The sequence below is a fragment of the Hippocampus comes genome, unplaced genomic scaffold (genome assembly GCF_001891065.2).
Source record: "Hippocampus comes isolate QL1 unplaced genomic scaffold, H_comes_QL1_v1.1 scaffold93, whole genome shotgun sequence".
Classification (NCBI taxonomy): Eukaryota; Metazoa; Chordata; class Actinopteri; order Syngnathiformes; family Syngnathidae; genus Hippocampus; species Hippocampus comes.
This window is the reverse complement of record NW_017805481.1, coordinates 595,690-616,598: the sequence shown is the minus strand read 5'-3', so window position 1 is coordinate 616,598 and position 20,909 is coordinate 595,690. Positions and strand designations below refer to the sequence as shown.

The window sequence follows — 20,909 nt, the reverse complement described above, 5'->3', positions numbered from 1 at the left end:
TAGCTCTCCCGCGAGCAAGACGGCAATTTGAATTGCGACCCTTCGCCTGATCTAATCCATATTTGGCAATGGCGCCATTACGTTCAGAGCGAGGATGTGCTGGGGAAAGAGGGAATTTTTGGCAGGCATGTATAGACGAAGGGGTTTTTTTTTTTTGTTGTTGTTGTCTTTTGCTAGATTTTAGTTTGAACTGTATTAACCCAGAGAAGAAGGTACAAGCTCATACTCATAACAAAGCGAGCGAGTTTGATCAAACCCACGCAAAGCATCCGGAGGTCATCCAGAGGAAATTGCGTTTTTCAGGATCAGGGGCTGTGCAAGTTCATCTGGCTGAGGCGTTTCAGCGAAACAACTTGAGAATCAGAATCGCTCTGTCATTTGGACTACGGGGTGCAACAAAATAGAACAGACGCAACAAGAGAGAGAAGAATAATGACCAACGTGGGGACGATAGAGCGGGACAAAGAAACTGCAAAGCTGAGGGTTACTGTCAAAATAAACATCAAACTAGAATGATATGTTGTGTATTTAAAACAACCAAACAGCTTCGGCGACCTTAACTTTAGCTTATAATGTGAAACACCATAGCTACACGGGCTAACAATTAGCATGGTGTTAGCACTGTTCCCCTTAAGCATTGGTTAACTGAACACAAATAGTGCAGAAATATAACAATACTCAGAGGCATGTTGTCTTTATCCTCTGCAAAGAACCACTAATGATAAATTTCTGGCGACTTTGTTCCGAGTAAAAAAAAAAAACAAAACAAAAAAACAGTTTGCCTCCTTTAAGCAAACATGAATGCGCTTCTGGAGTCATGTATGATTCTGACACTGCACGCAACGAACGCACAGCAAATCTCATCTTCGCGATTGGCTGCGATATTGATTCCCGATTCAGCTGCGCGCTAAGTTTAATCCTCCAATGCCGACAGCCCACTCTTGCTGCTGCATAACCGGCCTACTGTCACGCCCCCTCAATCGAGCGCTCATTTGAACCAACGCTTCGTGTCTTCTCCGCGTATGCAGGCGCTCACGTGTCCTCACCGTCGCAAAGCAAAACAAAACCAAAAAAAAAAAAACCACGAGCTCGCTCCCGCCGACAGGCACCACTCCAAACTCCTCCAAATTGCGCGCAGGGTTTATTCGGTACTTTCAATCCAACAGTCCCAAATCTCAAAGGTCGCCGTTTGGCATCGAGTCTGTTGCTCCAGATGCCTCGTTCGCCTTCCCGCGGTCGGCCCACTCGATGACTGTGTCCAGCCTACTGTTCTCTGCGCCCATGTCTTCTCCCACATGCTCCATCAAAACATGTTCTTTTCACTTTTGGATATGCTCGGAGATACTCGGAAAGAAACTAGAATGGAAGCAAACTTTGTGGGGACTAGGGCATGACTTTTTTTTTTTTCTTCATTTTCAATTTTTTGGGGGGGGGTGTTATTTTATTATTGTACTTGAATTATTCTCATCATTATTTTGTGTTATATTAAATAATGTTAAAATATTGGAGAAAAAATCGGCAAAGAGATAAATCAACTTATTAGCACTTTGAGGGACAGTTACTACAGTGGGCAGTTTATCACGTTATCAGGTCGCACAGAAAGCTTTCTCATCTGTCTCCTATTCTGTGGCCCAAACGGTCAACATAAGTGTAACTTTTCTTTTGGCTTTATAGCGACACATCTTCCAAGAAGACTCAACAAGGGCAAACAGCTTCACATTCTAAAAAGCAGTGTGACTTGAACGCACACATACTCATTGTCTACCTTGTTATCAAAGTAGTCATTTGTTGATTTTATATTTTCGGCTTCTTCCATTCTTTGAAAGTGAAATCTATTGTGTCTGGTGAACAAAGGCTGTCCTGCTTTTCCATCACAGTCTTTTTTTTTTCCTTTTTTTTAATATCTCTAGTCAGTCAGTGAGTGCAGCAGGTCAGTGAGGAGGGCTGCTGTCTTCAAAAGCTTGCCCATTGAACATTCCCGCCGCACCTCCGAGGTCAGTACCACGTTGTACTAGCTTGACGTGAAGCTGCAGACAGACTTTGGCGGCGAGCTATTGTGAATTCTTTGAACCTCGACATGCCCGGCCCGTCCCTTGTCTCTCTTCTTCACTTCGGTGAAGGGAATTTGCTGATGGGCTCGACTGAAATTCTTCCTCCGCATGCTTTTGGATCCAAATGAGGACGTCTTTTGTGCTTTTGTACATCTCACATAGCGCAAACCTCAGGTGTCCTCATTAGGACAGACTCTGGACTGTATTAGATGGGGGGGGAGCGCTTGCCTTTGATAGCTGGCGCCTTCGAGGCAGAGGCTGAAATTGTAATCACCCCCAGACTATTCCAGAATCCGGAATTATACTAAAAAATGGATTGCGCTACATTGTTTTGTGAGTGTCAGCGCATATTGCCAATGTTTTCTCGAGTGTTTTTTTTTTTTTTTTTTTGTTAGAACAACAAACAAGGCATGCCACTTTGCACCTGATAAGACACCGATGTCAACCTGGAGTGTTGTAATATAGAGCAGCACCGCGTCACTGAAGCGCGGTGGTGGCGGTAACGTCATGGCATGGGCACGTACGGCTGCCAAACGGAACCCGTCTCGCTTTTATTTTATTCACGATGCGACTGCTGACAAAAGAGTCAGGATGAATTCTGAAGTGTTTCAGGGCGACATTGTTTTGCTCCTATTCAGCCAAATGCTTCAGAACTCATCGGATGGCGCTTCACAGTGCGGATGGACAATAACCTGACGCATACCGAGAGAAGCGGGAAAGTTATGCAATAGCAATCGATTGAGAATCAATTGAACTTGGGGAAGATAAAACTGAAGAGAAAATGCGAGATTGTTAATTAGTCTCGTCATTTTTGTCCCCTTAAAAAGTGCGAGACAACCACACAAACCGTCGCAATTCTTATACCTTTCAAAGTTTGGAAGCAAGTTCCATCAAATTTAAAGCTGAATCACGATTCAAGTAAAGAACTTTTGGATGACCACATTTTAGCGAATCATTTAGCAATCGGTGCCGAATGCAATGCAGTGGAAAATTTGGGTGCACCAAAAGGAAACAAGTTGGATGCACCTGGTGCAATAAAGAGCCGGTGTGTCAAATTCATTTTTGTCGTGGGCCGCATTTTGGTGACCGTTTCCCTTCGATGGCCATTATAACTGAAACCGTATAAAAAGTCCATATTAACGTTTTAGTCGACTATTGTTTAATTACTGTGATAAGGGGTTTGGTAACAAGAAAATGCTTACTATAACTCTCTTATTGATCACATATGATAACATTTTACATTTTGGTTGAGATTTTAGCACGCATCATGGAAGTTGACATGCTTGATTTGCTTTCGCGGGCCACATAAAATGATGTGGCGGGCCAGATCTGGCCCCCGGGCCTTGAGTTTCACACCCGTGTCTCCCGATCTGGCCCCCGGGCCTTGAGTTTGACACCCGTGTCTCCTTGTGTCTCAGAGGCTTGCACACAAAAACAGCAAATAAGAGAATTTTCCTCGTATATTGTGTGAATAAAATATGTAAGAGAAGACTGCAGAAAAAAAAAATGAAATGTTCATTTCTTTCTCTCTGTAGTCTTACCCCCCCCTCCTGCCCCCCCACCCCGACCCCCAATCCCCATAGTTTGTCCCCAGTCAGTGCTTCTGTCAAAGTCTGTGTAAATTTTGTGCGCTTGAAGACGCAAGCAGACACAGCCATCCGTCTGGGGAAAGACAAACTTCCAACGAGGCAGAATGCAATATGTGGATTCAAGCGCCAGCCAGATCCGGCGGGGGCCAAGCCGAGACCCTTCTTGCATCTCAATTTAGCCCCGCCTCCCTCGCAAGAGCACATCAATGTCGGGCCGCGTGTGTTTTATGGCCCTCCCTTTGCCCGCATTCAAAAGACGACGCGGCAGAGGTGACTTATCGAGCTGTTACTTCCGCTTGTTGAGACGCACTTGGAAGTGTGTGAAGTTGTTTCCAGCGCATTCTCTCACCTCGATCTAAAAATATAAAAGAAATCACACTGCACCCGCAAGTCGGGGGGGGGGAAAAAACTTACTTCAAAAATGAATTTACCACTGCTATGATGTGCTTTTCAAACCTGGCGCGACTGCCGTTTGCTATTGTTCTTTAAAAAAATAGCATTTAACAATAATAACATAATTCAACAGTCTTTGTGCATCATGATTTAATGCTGCAACCCAATTCGGTGTGCGATTCCTTCTGGTGTGCCCACGTTAGCCACCAGGAGGCAGTATGATACAGTCACGGAGACACAAAAGGGAGTAACATATACTTTTACTACTACGAATACTCTGTAAGTTGCCGTAATCATTTTTTGGAGAGGATAAAGAATCTACGCCGGCAAGTATGATATTATCAGTCGAAATGCGTTGCTCCACCTTGCTTAAGATGTTGTAAAAACCGCGACCATTGATGCTAACCGTCAGCGCGTCTATGGCAAGTTCCATGATATGCTAGCATTAAGCTGGCGTTAAGTTTACTCGTTTCAAAAATCACAGCGTGATCATGAAACAGCTTCAAACCTCTTCTTTGATTACGTCTTCATGATTTGTCAAACTGCTGCATATCGTCAAGCTAATACCAAGAAGAACATTTTTTTTGTTTGTTTTTCCTTCCACTTTTCAAATTCTTCGTACATGTACTAGCCTTTGCCCAATGACTCATTTTCAGCGATTTCTATTTGAAAAAATGGATGAGCAATTTGCGTCGTCGCGCGCGGGACAGCCTGCGTTTGTCAGTTAGCGTCTCAAAGCTGGTCACCTTCTCCATGAGCTGGCGGAGCTGCCTGCTGCGTGGGTCGCGGTTACACATGTTCTGAGCTGGCGCCACCACCGTGCAGATACACTTTCCATCTGCGCCCTGAGCCGAGCTGTAGATCTGCCAACCTTCTTCGGGACTCGGGTACAGCGCCTGCGGAACATACCAAAAAGATGGGAAAACACTTGAGTGGGCGCTTCTGTCGCTCGTTGTTTGACTTTGCTGCGTTTGCGGACACGTCAGCGACTTGATGTTGTCAGCGTGTATCAACGGCGAAACATGTACAGCCCCCCATGAAACATTTATAAAGCGATTCAATCATCTCACACTTCTTTATCCCGTGTGGATGAGGAAAAAAGATGTTTCATTCATTCCGTATCAGGATTAGTTGTGCCCATTCTGTCAACGCAACTTAGCTGTTAGAGTCATAATTTCTCTTTGGGATTCTCTTTGGCTCTCGCGGCCCCGTCAAAAGTTGTTCTTCCCCAAAGGCAATTAATGGCAATTGATCCGGGCAACTGCTGAGAATCTCTTGCCGTCTAATTTTAGCTTTGAGTGGAGAGCAGCACAGCAAGAGAGCGAGCGAGAGAGGCCGGCGGGTGTTTCCGACGTCAACACACGATAGGAGAGTTTGAGGAGAGAGGTTTTCCTTTGATTGAATAATGGGGCGGGGGAAGGAACGATCAATTTTTTCATTTCCCGTAGATCTCCCGAAAAATCTCACGGCACGCCACCAAACAAAAATAACGCCGATCTGATGGATTGTCTCAAATTGGCACACAAATTCAATCTGTTCAATCGTACACAAAGCTGTAAGACGCGACTTATTCTCCAGGAGGAAAAGCAACAGGTGGCCGTCTAATGGAAAAGCATTTCATTGTTCCGCCTGTCAATATATACGTCCCTGACATAGATGAATGAACAGAGATACCGAATACTTCGGAATGAATGCGTAATGGTTTTCGAACAAATGGCGTGAAATTGAATCGTTTCACAAGGAAAAAAAAAAACATATATTGTGATTTCTTTTTTTTCCCCAAGTGCAAAAGGTTCTTTTGTATAAAAATTACCATTCAAGGACAGCACAAAACTGCTGGACAGCAAACCAACATTGAAGTGCAATAATGCATTTTGTACATATGTTATCATATAGAAAACGGACAATGAATGTTAATAGTGTTTTTATAAAAGAAAAAAAACATTCGCATACAAGGAAAAAAAAAAATCTACTTTTTTTTAATTAAGCAAGGGGCCCATTCACATGCATGGGTAATTTATAATCATGAAGAGATTTCTTGGCAGAAACCATCTTGAAACAATAACACGCATTCGGTAATGCCCATTCCAAGCACGGATGCACATGAATTTGCAAATGTTCACAATAGATTCCCCACTAGACGCCGAGATAGCCTCAGACTGCAAAAAAAAAAAAAAAAAAAGTCAAGATTGAATAAAAAAAATTTCCCATATATGTTTATTTGACTCCCTGTTTCTGCTGTTCTGGTGTTAAGTGTCAAGTTACCAAGGAAACAACATAGTGAGTAGTACACTTGCACGGCAATTTCGGAAGTCTGTCTAGCAACAAGTGGCCTTTCAATATGACAAAAACAAAACACACACACACAAAAAAATCAGTCTGGTTTATTGCCTGAGAACATTTTTTTAACCTGCCAAGCTAACTTCATGCAGTCGTCGAGGCAAATTGAAAAAAAGAAAACCGGCAACAAGCTAAAAGAGAGAGTGATCGTTTTCCACACCCTAATGGAAAAGGACAACAGCACGGATTGCGACGCATGAGACCGGGGTGACTAATTAAGAGCTCGATGGAAGATCAAGAAGCAACATTTCAAAGTAAAAGAGGCGTGATGCGGCAATGGAGTGGAAAACAGACGCGCCGATATGTTTGGAAGCTGGCAGGAAATAGAGCTGTCCGCCGATCAATAACCAACTCGGGTGGGTGGCTGAAAGGGTGGATGTCCCTCTTGGACTAATCCAATAAGAAGTAGTGCTGAGTGCTGGCAAACACACACTCACACACAGACAGACGCATGTATATGCCGGCTTGACCCTTTCATTCACATCTGCGCTCGCTCTGGACAGACGAGGCTAAAATGTAACGAGAGAAGGATTGGCCATTTTGGGGATGAAATTAAAGAGCCATCCAACATAAGTGCAGGCAGAAGGCGGCAAATAAAGTCGCTCGCTTCCCTCCAAGTCATGTCGTCTTTGCTCCGCAGATCACAGGGAATTTTTATTTGCCGGGGGAACTCGGAAAGGGTGTTTCGTTGGAGTCTGAAGCAGCCACCGCGCACAAACGCACGCACACACACGCAATCTCCACCCGCCGTGTCTTCATTTCCTTTCTCCTGTCACTCTTTCTGAGCGAGTTCATTTCAAATTTTTATGATTAAATGAATTGGGAGGAAAGCATTGTGGGTGCTAGTATATAAAAAAAAAAAAAAACATGCACTTCTTTCTGGGCTAGCAAAACTAATAAAAACAGCACATATACAATTTAATCTATTTTTTTTCTTTTATTATTATTAAAAAGCTGATATATATAAATATATATATATATATGTCTGTGTGTGTGTGTGTGTGTGTGTAAAGACATGCACACAAAATAAATTTAAAAAATAAATATTATGGATGAAATGAGGTTCAGAGAATTTGTTGAATACAAGAAAAAAAAAATTCATGAAATCTAATGAAATGCAATAAAAAACAATTATTTCGGACTGGATGGATGGATGCAAGTTTCCTGACCAAAGAGTGGCCATTAATTGAGTCTCTTGTGCTTTTCATGTGCTACTTCCTGTTTGACTTTGAGAGTCCAGGGGGTGTGGCCTCGAGAAGGAAATCGGATTTGGATTGGTTGCCCAACTTGTTCAGTGCTGGACCTTCGTTTTTAAGAATTCATTATTATTGTTATTATTCTTTTTAATTTGCATTTTCTTCTTTGAGGACTCGCTTCAAAACTCTTATCTGGCATGGCGTTTCCCAATCGAAGTGCGGTTAGTCTCGTGGCCTCTGCTTTAAAACCTTCTTTCAGTCTTGTGACTGCGCTTTTCAATCGACTCTCCTATCGCTCAAAGACGCAAATCAGATGTGCGATCTGCTTTCGAGTCTTGCGTCTATTGTTCTGCTTGCAGCGTGACCCCACTGGTGCGTGTTTTCAGTGAGCGTCTATATATTTGCACAAACCCTCTCCGAGGCCTTTTTAATTATGCACGGCTTTTTATATGCGACAGAGTCCCCCAGTTAGCATTTGTTTGGGAAGGAGCGCGGCTGCGATGCATTGCTGCAGATGTGTGTGGGCGTGCTTTTAGTTTGTATGTGAGGAGGCGTGCGAGCAGGTGACGTCGGCTTCTTGTTGCGGGCTTAACAGGTGAAGAAAAAAAAATGGCCTCTGTCTGCAGCGGGCACTTAACGGTGAGGCTGTGCCGCGCTTCGGAGAGATTGCCTCATTTGTTTCTTTCCTTCAAGGCTCATGCAAACGGTTGCAGAAATCCTTGGATGTACATTTTGTCTTTTTTTTTTTTTCTTTAAACAGTGGATCACATTTTGAGCAATAATTTTCATTTTATCTGATGCTGGAAGTCATTCCTCTTGCTTTAACACTCAATTTCCAACCTCAAGCTGCACTTCATGTTTTGTTTTTGGAGTTTTTTTACCCCCCACAAGCTTCTCAGCAACAATTTGCCTGCGTATTAATATTTCACTACGCCGGCCTGAAATTAAGAGTGCATTTGAATCTGTTCTCATTTCCATTCGCCTCTAACTCGCCCGCTCAGGAAGAGCGTTTTAGAGAGAGATGGATTCACCAGGATGCAAATTGCATGTAGTGCCTTTTTTTTTTCTTTTTTTTTTTTAAACAGCGTATTTATTTAAGCTCACCAGAGCAACCATCCCTGTCCCTGAAAGTGTTAATAGCATGACCTTGACTCGATCAATACATATACAACTACACACACCAACTATGTCGGAAACTTTCTTGTCTTGTTGAAATTAGTTTGTTTTTAGGGGTGGCCCTGTCTCATGTACAGTAATTGAGGGTCTGTATATCCCGCCCCATTAACTGCTGGGCCAGTGCTAGGATGGCCACTGTGAAAGTGGAGCCAGGAGCGTGGAAAAAAAAAGTGCCCATAAAGACACTAAAAACCCTTTACACTTGTTGAGTCAACGCTTCATGCACTTTTCACTTACTGTCCAGATGAGTGCATGTCATCTGCAAACACGATGACCTGTCCACCCCCACTACGGCGACAACTTTACTCAGCATATGTCGCCGACTGCTGTGAGCCAGCCCTCATCCCTCCCCGTATGCGGCTGGGCCAATCGTGACGTTGTCTTTTGTTACCATGCATACTGGCACTGGAGTCTGAGTATCGTTGGGCTGGATCTCGCCAGCGAGTGTATGCCCAATTATGAGATGGATCTCACCTGCGAGTGGATGCATCATGACGGGCTGTATCTTAACAGTGAGTGTACGCATAGAGATGGGATGAATCTCAATGGCAAGTGTATGCCTAATTACGGGATGGATCTCGCCAGCGAGTGTATGCATAACAGTAGGCTGAATCTCACCGGCAACTGTATGCCGACCATCTGTCGAGATTTCACCTGTGGATTCGAACAGCATCTTGCCATCTCCTGAACCAACGAGTGTATACCTAATTATTGGAAGGATCTCACCAGTAAGTGTATGTGTAAGGTCGAGTTTGATCTTAACCCTTTCATGCACTCTGAAACCTAATAACATGATAAGCTGTCCACTGAAGTAACCGCTGTCCATGAAAGAGTTAAAGGCAAGTGTGATCCTTATGACGGGCTGGATCTTACCTGCGAGTGCATGAGTAATGTCGGGATAAGTCTCACTGCAAGTGTATGCCGAATAAAGGGCTGGATATTACCAGTGAGTGTTTGCCACATGTCTGTCTGGGTTTCCATGCGTGCCTTCCAAATCACGTTTGGCCATCTCCTTGTACCCTTCACTCAACAGACCGGATTACATCCTCTCGCCAGCCAGTGTGCGCTGTGGTCGGCTGCTTGCTTCTACATGAGGAAGCAGAGTTGAGAGCCGGGGAGGGGCTTGAAAAAGGAGCTCTCATCAAGACACTAAAAGCATTTGAACCCGTCAGAAAGTCAATTTTGCAAAGGTTGTCCCACTTAGGGAGAGAGGAGGCGTTGCGTTCACTGTCACGAAAATGGATCAGGTAGCAGTGGAGGATAAAATAGAATACGCAAGTGACAGACATGAAGCTGTTCCAGTCATGCACGGTGAGAGCATCGGGGCGGAGAAGACGGCGACATTGATTTGAGCGAGTGTGTCGCGGAGGACAGATGATGAAAAATCAATCGGGCGTCCGTTTACGACCATTTTTGTTTTCGACGCTTTTTGCGGCGACGCCACTGTTTCATTCTCCCCTGCCATCAAAACCCGTGACAGAAACCACTAAACTGCGAGTGACCGTCTGAAAGGCTGACACTCACAAAACAAGTTTACTAGACTGCCATTTATGGCGGCTAATTTGGCCGCGGCGGACTTTATTGCTGCGGGCCTTTTGACGACGGCGACTTTGGGGCTCGGCGGCAGTTAGCGCTTCGTGAATATCAATTTGTCGGAACAACCTGAATATCAGTTCTCTTGTTTCCCGTGTCCGATCCAGTGTGGCGCTCTTGGGGTGGGGTGTTAATTAGCTATAGCGCTGATGTAGCCATCCAAGAGCCGCCTTCCACACCATAACCAGCCAAATTCAGGGATCCAACAGTAAAATACTGCCATGCCATGTTGCATTGTTTGAAATATCAAGACAAAGATTGACTGGAATGTAATGTTTGCAATCCTGTTTCGTTGTTTCATTGCGTTCACGCAATATCATGAGCAAATCCTGCGTGACCAGACCTTCTTTATTCTCATGGATATGTCCTTTTAACCCAGTGGACATCTTATCATTATTTCAGGTTACAGGGTGCCTGAATTCCTGGCAAGGATGGTTAAAAAAAAACATCAAAAAAACTAAGCTGCAGTAATATAAGTGTTTAGCATTGTTGGCAAAATCAGTGTGAATGTACATAAATGTGTTGAAAGAATTTGACAATTATAGCCCATCTTTGAACAATGAACAGAGGTTTTATAATGCTATGAAGTTGTCTTTTTTTTTTTTCACCAACCCAAGTTTTATTTCAAACTCCCTCCGAGATATTTTTTTGTGTGCAGTCACTCTGCGAGGCTGTGTACCAAATAGCCTGTGGCCCGGTAGTTGCAACCCGCCGCCTTTACAGATATTTGGCAATCACACATTGGCCGTCAACACATGGCGACTAAAATGAATGGAGCAGAGAAAGTGCAGAATTTAGTGGCGGGCATCGCGGCATCGGACTAATCAACTTCTGAAATTACCTGCGCATCTCGCAGCCGCGATGAAGCCGTGGGGCCCTTAATGATGTACAAAGTTCAGTGGGATTATCCAATTAGGCGTGTGAGCTGCAGGTATCGCTGTCGAGAGGATGGGCTTCCTCGGGTGTTTCATTAGAGCGACCCTGGAGCTGGCTGCTGTACAGGCCCGGGTAAATGAGATCATAAATCTGCCGCTCGATACTTTTTATGAGCATGACTGGAAGTCCATTAGAAGTTTCCTAAGCACGGCGGCAAATCGAGGCGACCCGCCACGGCGTCGGCTGAACTCGCCGTGACGTCTGCGGGAGACGGCGTGAGAAAGAGAAACAAAGGTGGGGCGGGAGTGAGAGATGTACTTTTGGGAACGCTTACGTGAAGCATCGAGCTGAGTTTGTGAGTCTCGGTTAGAATCGGGACACCCGACTACTGGTGACGCAACATTCAGGTGCCATCTTTAAACCAGCGTGAGGTAACCCGAAAACACTTTTTTTTTTTTTTGTTGAAAGAAATGGGGTCATCTCTCTATGGGGCTGCTTGTTTGTTTCTTGACTTTTTCAAGACTTGATTTGAGCAAAAGTATTGGAACACTTGCTTATTTCACCCCCCCCCGCTGTGCCGCAGTAAGCTCTTCCACTCTTTCAGAAGACGACATTTCTCGAAACGATACCTTGATGGACATTGCTGCCATTTTGTCCTGAAAGACGCACGCAGTTTTCCAAAATGGCTCACTTTTTGTCTTATTCGTCAGAACATTCATAGAATGATTTGTGAACAAAATCATGCCTCTCTGGTGGCAATGTGCACTTCCATGCTGACCTCTGAGCTCGGGCTTTAGAAGCTTTGCTGAAACTGTTGGAATATCCACCTCTGCACCCCCCGCCCAGGCTAAAAACTGAGCATAGGATGAGCAAACCGAAGCAGGGCAATGGAACCTGAGGCAAACAAAATATTCTCAAGCAACACAGAATTAGTGAAATGTCTACAGTAAAATGCCATTTTTTGGGGTGGGGGGGGGGGGATTACCAGATCTTACTCCTGTGGTCACTGAATCGCAAATTGCAAATACGTGGGTTTGCTCGCTGTACTCGACTGACATAAAACTGGCACAAACCGAGCTGAACACCGCTGCATCCTCATACCTCCCCACTCCATCACTCGCACCGTGGTGCCAACTTTCCATCTGGCGTTCCTTGTTCCAAAGGGGCGTAGGGGGTGCACAGATGTGTTACGTGCGTCGTCAAGTCTGTTTCGGGGCTCCGTCGGCCAACTCTTAGTGAGACTAACGATGCCAAATGATGCCCGATGCCGCATCTAAGGCCCGGAGCCGGCTGCGAGGTCTACCGCCGCGACGGGCCTGACAGGCTCTTGGCCTCCGCTCAGCTGTTTACTGCGCACGAAATGGCGATGGCGGTTGGTGTTGAGCAGAGGAGGTGCGATGAGCCGGGCGAAAAACACGAGATCAACTGTTAGAACACACTCGATGGTTCATTTGAGCATATCATCCCTGTGTGAGTTATCGGGTCATGCTTTACTACAATACGATATCAACACGATAGTTTGCAAATAGTATCACGATATTGCGATCATGATTGACCGGCAAGTTTTCGCAAGATACGCCGTCAAGTTGTTTAAGGCCACTCCCAGTTGAAGTTCAAACTGTCAAACTAAACATCAAATGAAAGTTACTCATTGCGTATTTAAAACAACCACACCGCTATATCTCCTGCTATCTTAATGCTAACGCACGACGCAAAACACTATAGTTGGGCTAACGAATACCCTCAATAGTCGTTTTCACACTTTAATGGGTTGATGAACACAAACATTCCACCAGTACTTGTAGACAGACGATACAACAATATGAAATAAAATGACCAACAATACTGCAGCTTTCTTCATTTGCGACTGCATGACAGTGTTATGCTGCCCCCAAGTGGCCAAGTCATGCACACCAGGAGTCGCAATGAATTACCATATTTTCCGCACTATAAAGTGCACCCAAAAGCATTCCATTTTCTCAAAAGCCAACAGTGCACCTTCTAATCCTAAGCGCCTTATATGTGGATCAATATTCAGATTTCTTGGACATAGTATTTTAAATGTTCTGTAAAGAGCTTTGTTACAGGTGCGGTGGTTCTGCAATAAAGCTGTATTGTATTCCTTTTAGCGTAGCTCCATCTAGTGGCTGCATAACGCAACCCCTATTGTAGCCTCTATTCTACGGGCCTTATAATGCGGTGCACCTGATATATGAAAACAGTTTTAAAATAGGCCATTCTTTGCGGGTGTGCCTTATATTCCGCATATAACCCGTGTTTCAAGAGCCGTAATCTTCAAATGACTCATTCAACAGCGCCTCTGATGGTCGATGTGCCCGGAATTCTTGATGATCAAATACAACGCCGTAATTGACGATGCCCATCCCCAGTTCCCCTTGATGTTCGCAGCCAATCACCAATGACAAGATGGCTAATTGTTTCAAATCCCGTCACGCGTTGCGGCTCTACAAATTCCAAGCGAAAGCTGTAAATTGCCGCAAAAAACTGCTCCAATAAAATCCGGAGCGCTGTTTAATCAACGGCCTGCAATCGATCAACACAATTTGCTTTATGGGGCCGCGCGGTGGATGTAAAAGTTTACAGCGCTTGACAGACAAGCGCCATATTGACCTCAATCACATTTTGATTTGGTATGCTGTTAAAAAAAAAAAAAATTCATTGTCAGCTGCCTCAGAGATTTTTTTTCTTTTTTTAATTCACTGAAGATAACACACACGGGTCTAGAAGTCAATATATTCACATTATCTCACACACATTTTTTTATTGACACTCTTTTAATTCAGTCAATGCAGATGCATCTCGGCTCTCACAATTTAGCTTGCTTCGTTTTCGTCGTGTGCCCAAGTGTAGATGTGTTTTTTGAAGCTGCTTTTATTATTTATTCGTTTCGGTGTAAATACTGTCATTGATCGGAAAGCTGATTTGGGAGGGCGAGGGCAATGTAGACGATTGATGATGTCAATCTTGTTCCAATTCTTGGATTTTTTTTTAGTTTTGATGTTGCGTTCTTACGTGCTTGCCGCCTTCCATTTTGCCATAAAAATGCTGCTAAGGTGGAAAACCGAAATTTTAGCCATTGAAGGGATGAGTAAAGACGACTATTTGATTATCATAATCAAGAAGCGCATGCTCTGGTGGTTTTCAATGCATTAACGCAGTTTACTTTTTCTCATATAAATCGATACGAATTGTGCGCGGTCTGTCTGTCGAAAAAGGAAGTGACTTTTGAGAGCATTCCCCGCTCGGTGAATATTCACCATTTGCTTTGTTCTCATGTGGATGGCCATGAAAGAGGAAGTCGCCCGGCTGAGTCATGGACAAATAAGCAATTAAACACCAAAATAGTCTGTGACGAGTTTTTTTTCCAGTCTTTGAGGTCTGCGCTCGACTGATTACTATTCGAGCTTTCTTATTAGGCTATCTAATTAATTCAGACGATTTAAGACAGTGTGAAGTGAAACCAAAAATTGTCTTGTAAATTCGACACAGCACAGCGAGGAGTGTCGCTAATCAACAAACCTGCCAAATTTGAATGCTCCCACGCAAAATTAATAAAAAAATAAGAACAAGTGCTGCATATAAAATGCGGGTAGTAGGCGGGGGACACCCTGAACCGGTCGCCAACCAATCGCAGGGCACACATTAGACGAACAGCGCTCACAATCACACCTCGGGACAATTTAGAGTCTGCCATTAGCCTGCCATGCATGTTTTTGGAATGCGGGAGGAAACCGGAGTACCCGGAGAAAACCCACGCAGGCCCGGGGAGAACATGCAAACTCCACACAGGAAGGCCGGGGCCGGAATTGAACCCGGCACCTCTGCACTGTGTCGCCCTGACATACACATGGCCCAAACTATTGGCTTGCTGATGGGACTTTAAAAAAATAAAAAATAAATAAAACAATGACTTGTTTTTGGGCAAAAGTAGAATGAGTAACCCATCCGAGTTGATTCGGGATTTGCTGCTTAAACGGTCAACGAATCTCGAATCCAGATTTTGGCTGCGAGTCCGAGCTCTCGTATTTCGAACCAAATTATCGAATTCACTTGTAAATCTCGCCGTTTTCATCATGTTGTCTTTTCTGTGCCGTTTCCTCGGCCAAGAAACTGTCTCAATCTTACGCAGCGTTTAAAAGGAAATCTCCTGGAGTAGAAAATTGAGTCAGTGGCAATCTCCCGATTCCGTGTCAACGGGAAAGACTTTCAGGGCCTTTCGCACTCATTAAGAAAACACACTTTTGCACTATCCAGATGCGCACAAGCATCCAGGCAGCGTTGCGTTTCCTGACATCAAGCCGTTCACCCGGGGGTGGCGCCGAGAGCGCAGCGGACCAGACGCTGAACTCGAGCTGCGAGCGGAAGCGAATGTAGGACGCGGATGCAGAAGAAGCCGCTCGGTCGCCAGCGGCGTGCTAGCTAACGCTCCGGTGTCAAAAGAGCGTTGCCGCGTCGTCTTTTGATAAGAGCACCAAACGCGCTTGGGTGAGTCACGACGGGAAAACGTCTCGTTAATGGTGATGAGACCCGATGAGGCGTTCAACTTTTTATTCTTTATGAGGGGGGTCGGAGGGAGATTATCTGCCATCACATACGCTAACGATTCAAGGCGCTATCAAACTCGGCCTCTCGGTTTTGATCTAACGCTGATGAAAGGCGCCGGCACAATACCCCCGAAATCAAATCTCTCCTCATAACTATGTATATTTTCACGCCGACCGTCTCTTTGAAATGCAAAATACTTCAGCCACGGGGTCTCGGTCAGAATTCGGAGTTTGCCGGCGAGACATTTCAGCTCTTTTCTTGACGGCGAGCGAGATAAGTGAATGGATGGATTACGAGCAAAAAGGCGGGCGCGCACCCTGAAGGGAAACGTGGAAGTTGGGCAGGATTTTCCGAGTTTAGCGGTGTAAATAATTCAAAGCCTGCTCACACTCTGCGCACCGGTAACGTTTTACTGCAAATAGCCTGCTGAGATATGTTGGAACCAAAAAAAAAAAAAAAAAAAGTTAAAAGGACTTTAGGCTCAGTCGTGTATTTCTTCCACTTTATGATTACACTTTTGACTAAAACATGATTAAATATGAAAGTCTCCTGGAAACAGATGGACCTTGCACCCCCCTTAAGACAAACATTCGGTATGTTCGGTTGAACCAACAAAAAATAAAGAAAATAAAATAGACACGCACACGTACAAGCGGGCGGGCGCTTGTGCGTGTGGTTCATATCCAGATGGCCTCCCCATCTCTCGGGACGTTCAATTTCCTTCCATTATTTGAACAGAACGCCGCATTTGCAGTTTCGGGCGCGGGGCCATTTGAAAACGTGCTCGGGATGAAAGCTCATCAGTCAGGGATCGCAGAAAATGATAAATGAATTCACCTCACGGTGTCGGCAAAGGTGCCAAGTTGGAGCGTGTGCATTTTAATGGAATATAAATTCACAAATTGCGCTAAAGTCGCTGAACACGATCGTTGCTGTTCGACAACGGCCAACACGTGATTCACCTTTTTCGACATTGACCCTCATGCACCCTGTGACCTGAACATGATAAGCTGCCTGAAAGAATTTTAAAATAAGAACAATAATAATAATAATCATAATAATAATGGTGAACCAGTGGTTAGCGTGTCGACCTCACAGTGCAGAGGTCGTGGGGTCGATTCCCAGCCTTCCTGTGTGGAGTTTGCATGTTCTCCCCGGGCCCGCGTGGGTTTTCTCCGGGTACTCCGGTTTCCTCCCACATTCCAAAAACATACGTGGCAGGCTGATTGAACGCTCAAAATTGACCCGAGGTGTGAGTGTTAGCGCAGATGGTTGTTCGTCTATTTGCGGCATGCGATTGGCTGGCAACCGGTTCAGGGTGTCCCCCGCCTACTGCCCGAAGACGGTCGGGATAAGGTCCAGCACGCCCCGCAATCCCTCGTGAAGATAAAGCCTCTATGTGTCGTATTCACTTCTGATCATCGTATTGCGATTCAATTCACTTTATTCCACTTTTCAATTCAGTCGAATTCCATTGGGTGAAATTCAGGAGGGTTCCGTTTGAATCTGTCGGATTCCGTTTGGTTTTGTTCGACTGTTTCAACTCAATTCATTCAGCTTTTGAGTCTCCTCTGGTCGATTCAGTTCACTTTCATTCAATTCATTGGATTTTCTTTGGTTTCTTTTTCTCGCTTGAGATTTGAATTCATTCCACTTCAGTCGACTCAATTCAACATTTCCGGGCATTTCAGGCCGATTCAATTCCATTTTTCAGATCAAAAGTAACAATAAGAATGGTTGCGGACCACCCATTTCACTTCACAAAAAGAAAAACAAGCAGTTTAACAATGAGCAAAAGAACGACGACAACAACAAAAAAAACCCTTGAACAGCACCACAAGTCATCCATGACCATCCGCTTTACAAAAGCCAAGTTGCATTTCCTCATTGACATCGATCACATCCCCCGTGAGCACCATTTTTTGTCCCACCGTGATGCCATCAGCCCTTCACACGAAGTGAGACACACACACACGCACGCACGCACGCACGCACGCACGCACACACACACACACACACACACACACACACACACTCACACGCACACAAATGCACACATCATTAAACATCCAAACACCGCTATGCCCGTCCACTGCTTTTCACCATCACTCGGCATGAACAGCCGCATCATGACGACGACTCTGGCGCGGTGTGCGATCGTTTCAGTCAAAAACAATGCTCTCGCATGCACGTCGACCTCCGTCGTCGCCCTCCTCGGAGGGTGGGAGGGGATACGACGGACTCTTGGAGCAGCAGCGCAACACACAACTCAAATGGCAGCCAAATCTTTCACTTTCTCCCACTTACCCCCCCGCCAAAAAAAAGTAAGTGATACCCACACTAACAATCCTCTCGGATGTGCCCCCTCTGGAGATGGCGGTCCCGTTGAGTCCCACCAGAGACGGTAGAGTCTGAGACATCCAGTTGGTCACCATGGCCATCGTGCTGAGCACCGCCCCGATCTTTAACATGGGAACGCTCATATTTGCCTCCTACGGGGGTTAAGGGGGGGGGGAACCCCCGGATGACCCACCCTTTAAAACCCTTCTCTTCTCCCAAGCCCAGTTCGCTCCGGCCAGTTCGGTTCCCGGCTCAGCCTGAGCGGGAACGGGAGCTGATCAGCCGGCTGATGTCGGTACCGGACTCGCTGCTTGCCGAGACCTGTTAGAGGAGAGCAGCATCACGCAGGAATCCTCCCTCTCGGAATGACATCCTGAGCCTTACCCCCTCACCGCCCCCCCGCAAGCCACCCTCCCTCCTCGCCTCCTCGAGATTCAGAACAGCACATTGGCTGCTTCACATCTCATCCCCTCCCAAACAGCTTATATCCACTCGTTCCCATTCGGCTCTCGCTGACATTTCTCAGTTCTTTTTATGGCTCATAACCTGGTGTGTGTGTGTGACGTGCTTGTTTGTGTGTGTGTTTGTGTGTGTGTGTGTTTGTGTGTGTGTGTGTGTGTGTGTGTGTGTGTGTGTGTGTGTGTGTGTCCATATTAGAGGCGCAGACATCAAAGTGTGCGCCGCATTTCCCAAAGTGCGACTTTCCGGCAGCATCGACCGGCGTCTATAGCGGATCAATGCAGCGGAATGCTTTTAAAAAGGTTGCCGGCGGTCCAGCAGGTGGTCCGGCGAACCGCCGACGCAACCGGTAACGCGCAGCCGCTGCTGTCAACGTCGTGACGTCTCATTTGTCAGCGTCCGTCTGTTCCCTTGATGCTCGGAGGACGTCTGAAGATTAGATTGACGTGATCGGGGATTCAATTGCTGCGTGATGTAAAATTGATAGCTGATCCGTCGTGGCTTGCAGCCCAGTGAGATGCTGTCACTCCAGGCAAAATGAGGAATATCATGTCAAATAATGACGAATGCATTCTCAGATATTCTAACAATTCCCTGATGTTGTGCAAACTGGCCTCCTGGTGACTCTTAGCATTCTTTAGCCAGGTTTACATTGAATTAATTTTATTTTATTTTTTTGTCATTCCGAATGAAATCGTTCCTATTGAAGAACTGGGATCAACTGTTTACATTTGACGTGATCTATTGCGACCTGATGTTTACATGCGCCGCCACGTTTCATCAGAACAGTTTTAAAGTCACGTGATGTGCATAATTTCATGTAAACGAGATTTATGTTGCCGTTTCTATGAAGAAGACTACCGTATTTTCCGTACGACAAGACGCACCTCAAATCATTGCATTTTCTCAAAAGCCGACGGCGCGCCTTATAATCCTGATATAAATCAATATTCTGATTTCCTGGACGTAGTATTTAAAAATGAAGAACTGGGATCAACTGTTTACATTTGACGTGACCTATTGCGACCTGATGTCTACATGCGCCACCACGTTTCATCAGAACAGTTTTACAGTCACGTGATGTGCACAATTTCATGTAAACGAGATTTATGTTGCCGTTTCTATGAAGAAGACTACCGTATTTTCCGTACGACAAGACGCCTATTGTAGCTTCTCTTCTGTCCGCCTTATCATGCGACACGGCCTATATTGGAAAACTGTTTTATTCATTCATTGAAGGTACGCCTTATACTCCAAAGTAAATACTCAACTTGTGTGTCAACAACAAACGCCCAGTTGTAGACATGTGAAAGCGGTTGCCCTTCTCTCATGTCGTCTGTAATTGATTGGCGACTAGTCCATGGCGCAATTTGCCCATTGCCTGATGTCAGCAAGGATATGCTTCAACAAACCGCAATCCTGAACAAGAGAATAAGCAGTACAGTACAGTGAAAGTTAGTTGTTAAACTGTGCGAGTAATTGACACCCAGCCAAAAAAAAGATTTGTGATAGCCTAGAGATGCCAGAGAATAAAAACTTAATCAAACTTCTCAATCCCGCAGCCACTTTTGTAGCTTCTCTTCTATCCGCCTTATCATGCGACCGAGCCCCTCCTGCTGATAGTTACTCTGCGAGTAATTGACACCCAGCCAAAAAAAGATTTGTGATAGCCTACAGATGCCAGAGAATGACAACAAAGCACAACTTAATCAAACTTCTCAACTCACTTCAACATACTTCATTGACAGCAAGATGCTGCCAGATCTGAATGCTCTAAGCACAAAAACAGAAAATACGATTTACAATTTTTCTGCGAGCAATGGATGCTAGGTGACTAAACGGTGGTTAACTGTGTGGAAAGCGGATGGATGGATTTTCGGTGTGCTGCGGTGAAATTGCCCTAAATAATGAATCTCCCGTCGAACCCGCCTCTTGCTGCGGGTCACTACAAAACGGACAATGGGTTGCAAATTTGCCCCGGGCTGTAGTGTGTGTGTGTGTGTGTGTGTGTGTGTGTGTGTTCACACACACACACACACACACACACACACCCGTCACCTCGTGAGTGATATGAGCACCTTCAGGCTGTCCCTGTCACATGACAAGAGACACCCCCCCCCCATCTCTTTTTTTTGAATGTCAGCACTACTCAGCTCACCTGCAGGCGAACCTGAGTTTGAAGTTGAAGACAGAGTGTAATTGTGCCCCCGTGTGGCTAGAGCCGGCGTTGCATGCTACCCCCCCAGGCTCTTTCAATCCAAACCTGGTGGCAGGTCGCTGTCACCTCGCGGCAGGGCATCAAGGAAATGGAGGGGGGCATGGGGCAGCCT

At 45.4% G+C, this 20,909-nt stretch overlaps 1 protein-coding gene across 2 annotated transcripts in view; it reads right to left on the bottom strand.

The window, feature by feature from the left end:
• olfm2a (olfactomedin 2a) overlaps positions 1 to 20,909 on the bottom strand; it is a 49,584-nt gene that overhangs the window by 6,834 nt on the left and 21,841 nt on the right. Inside the window, exons 1-2 of one of the 2 annotated variants that reach the window (XM_019875759.1) lie at positions 18,120 to 18,482; positions 4,780 to 4,929 (exon numbers count right to left, since the gene is read on the bottom strand). In XM_019875759.1, the coding sequence (XP_019731318.1) occupies positions 4,780 to 4,929; positions 18,120 to 18,263 (294 nt within the window). In that variant the 5' untranslated portion in view covers positions 18,264 to 18,482. Of the gene's footprint in view, positions 1 to 4,779; positions 4,930 to 18,119; positions 18,483 to 20,909 lie in introns of those variants that run through there. The other variant, XM_019875760.1, reaches the window with a different exon arrangement.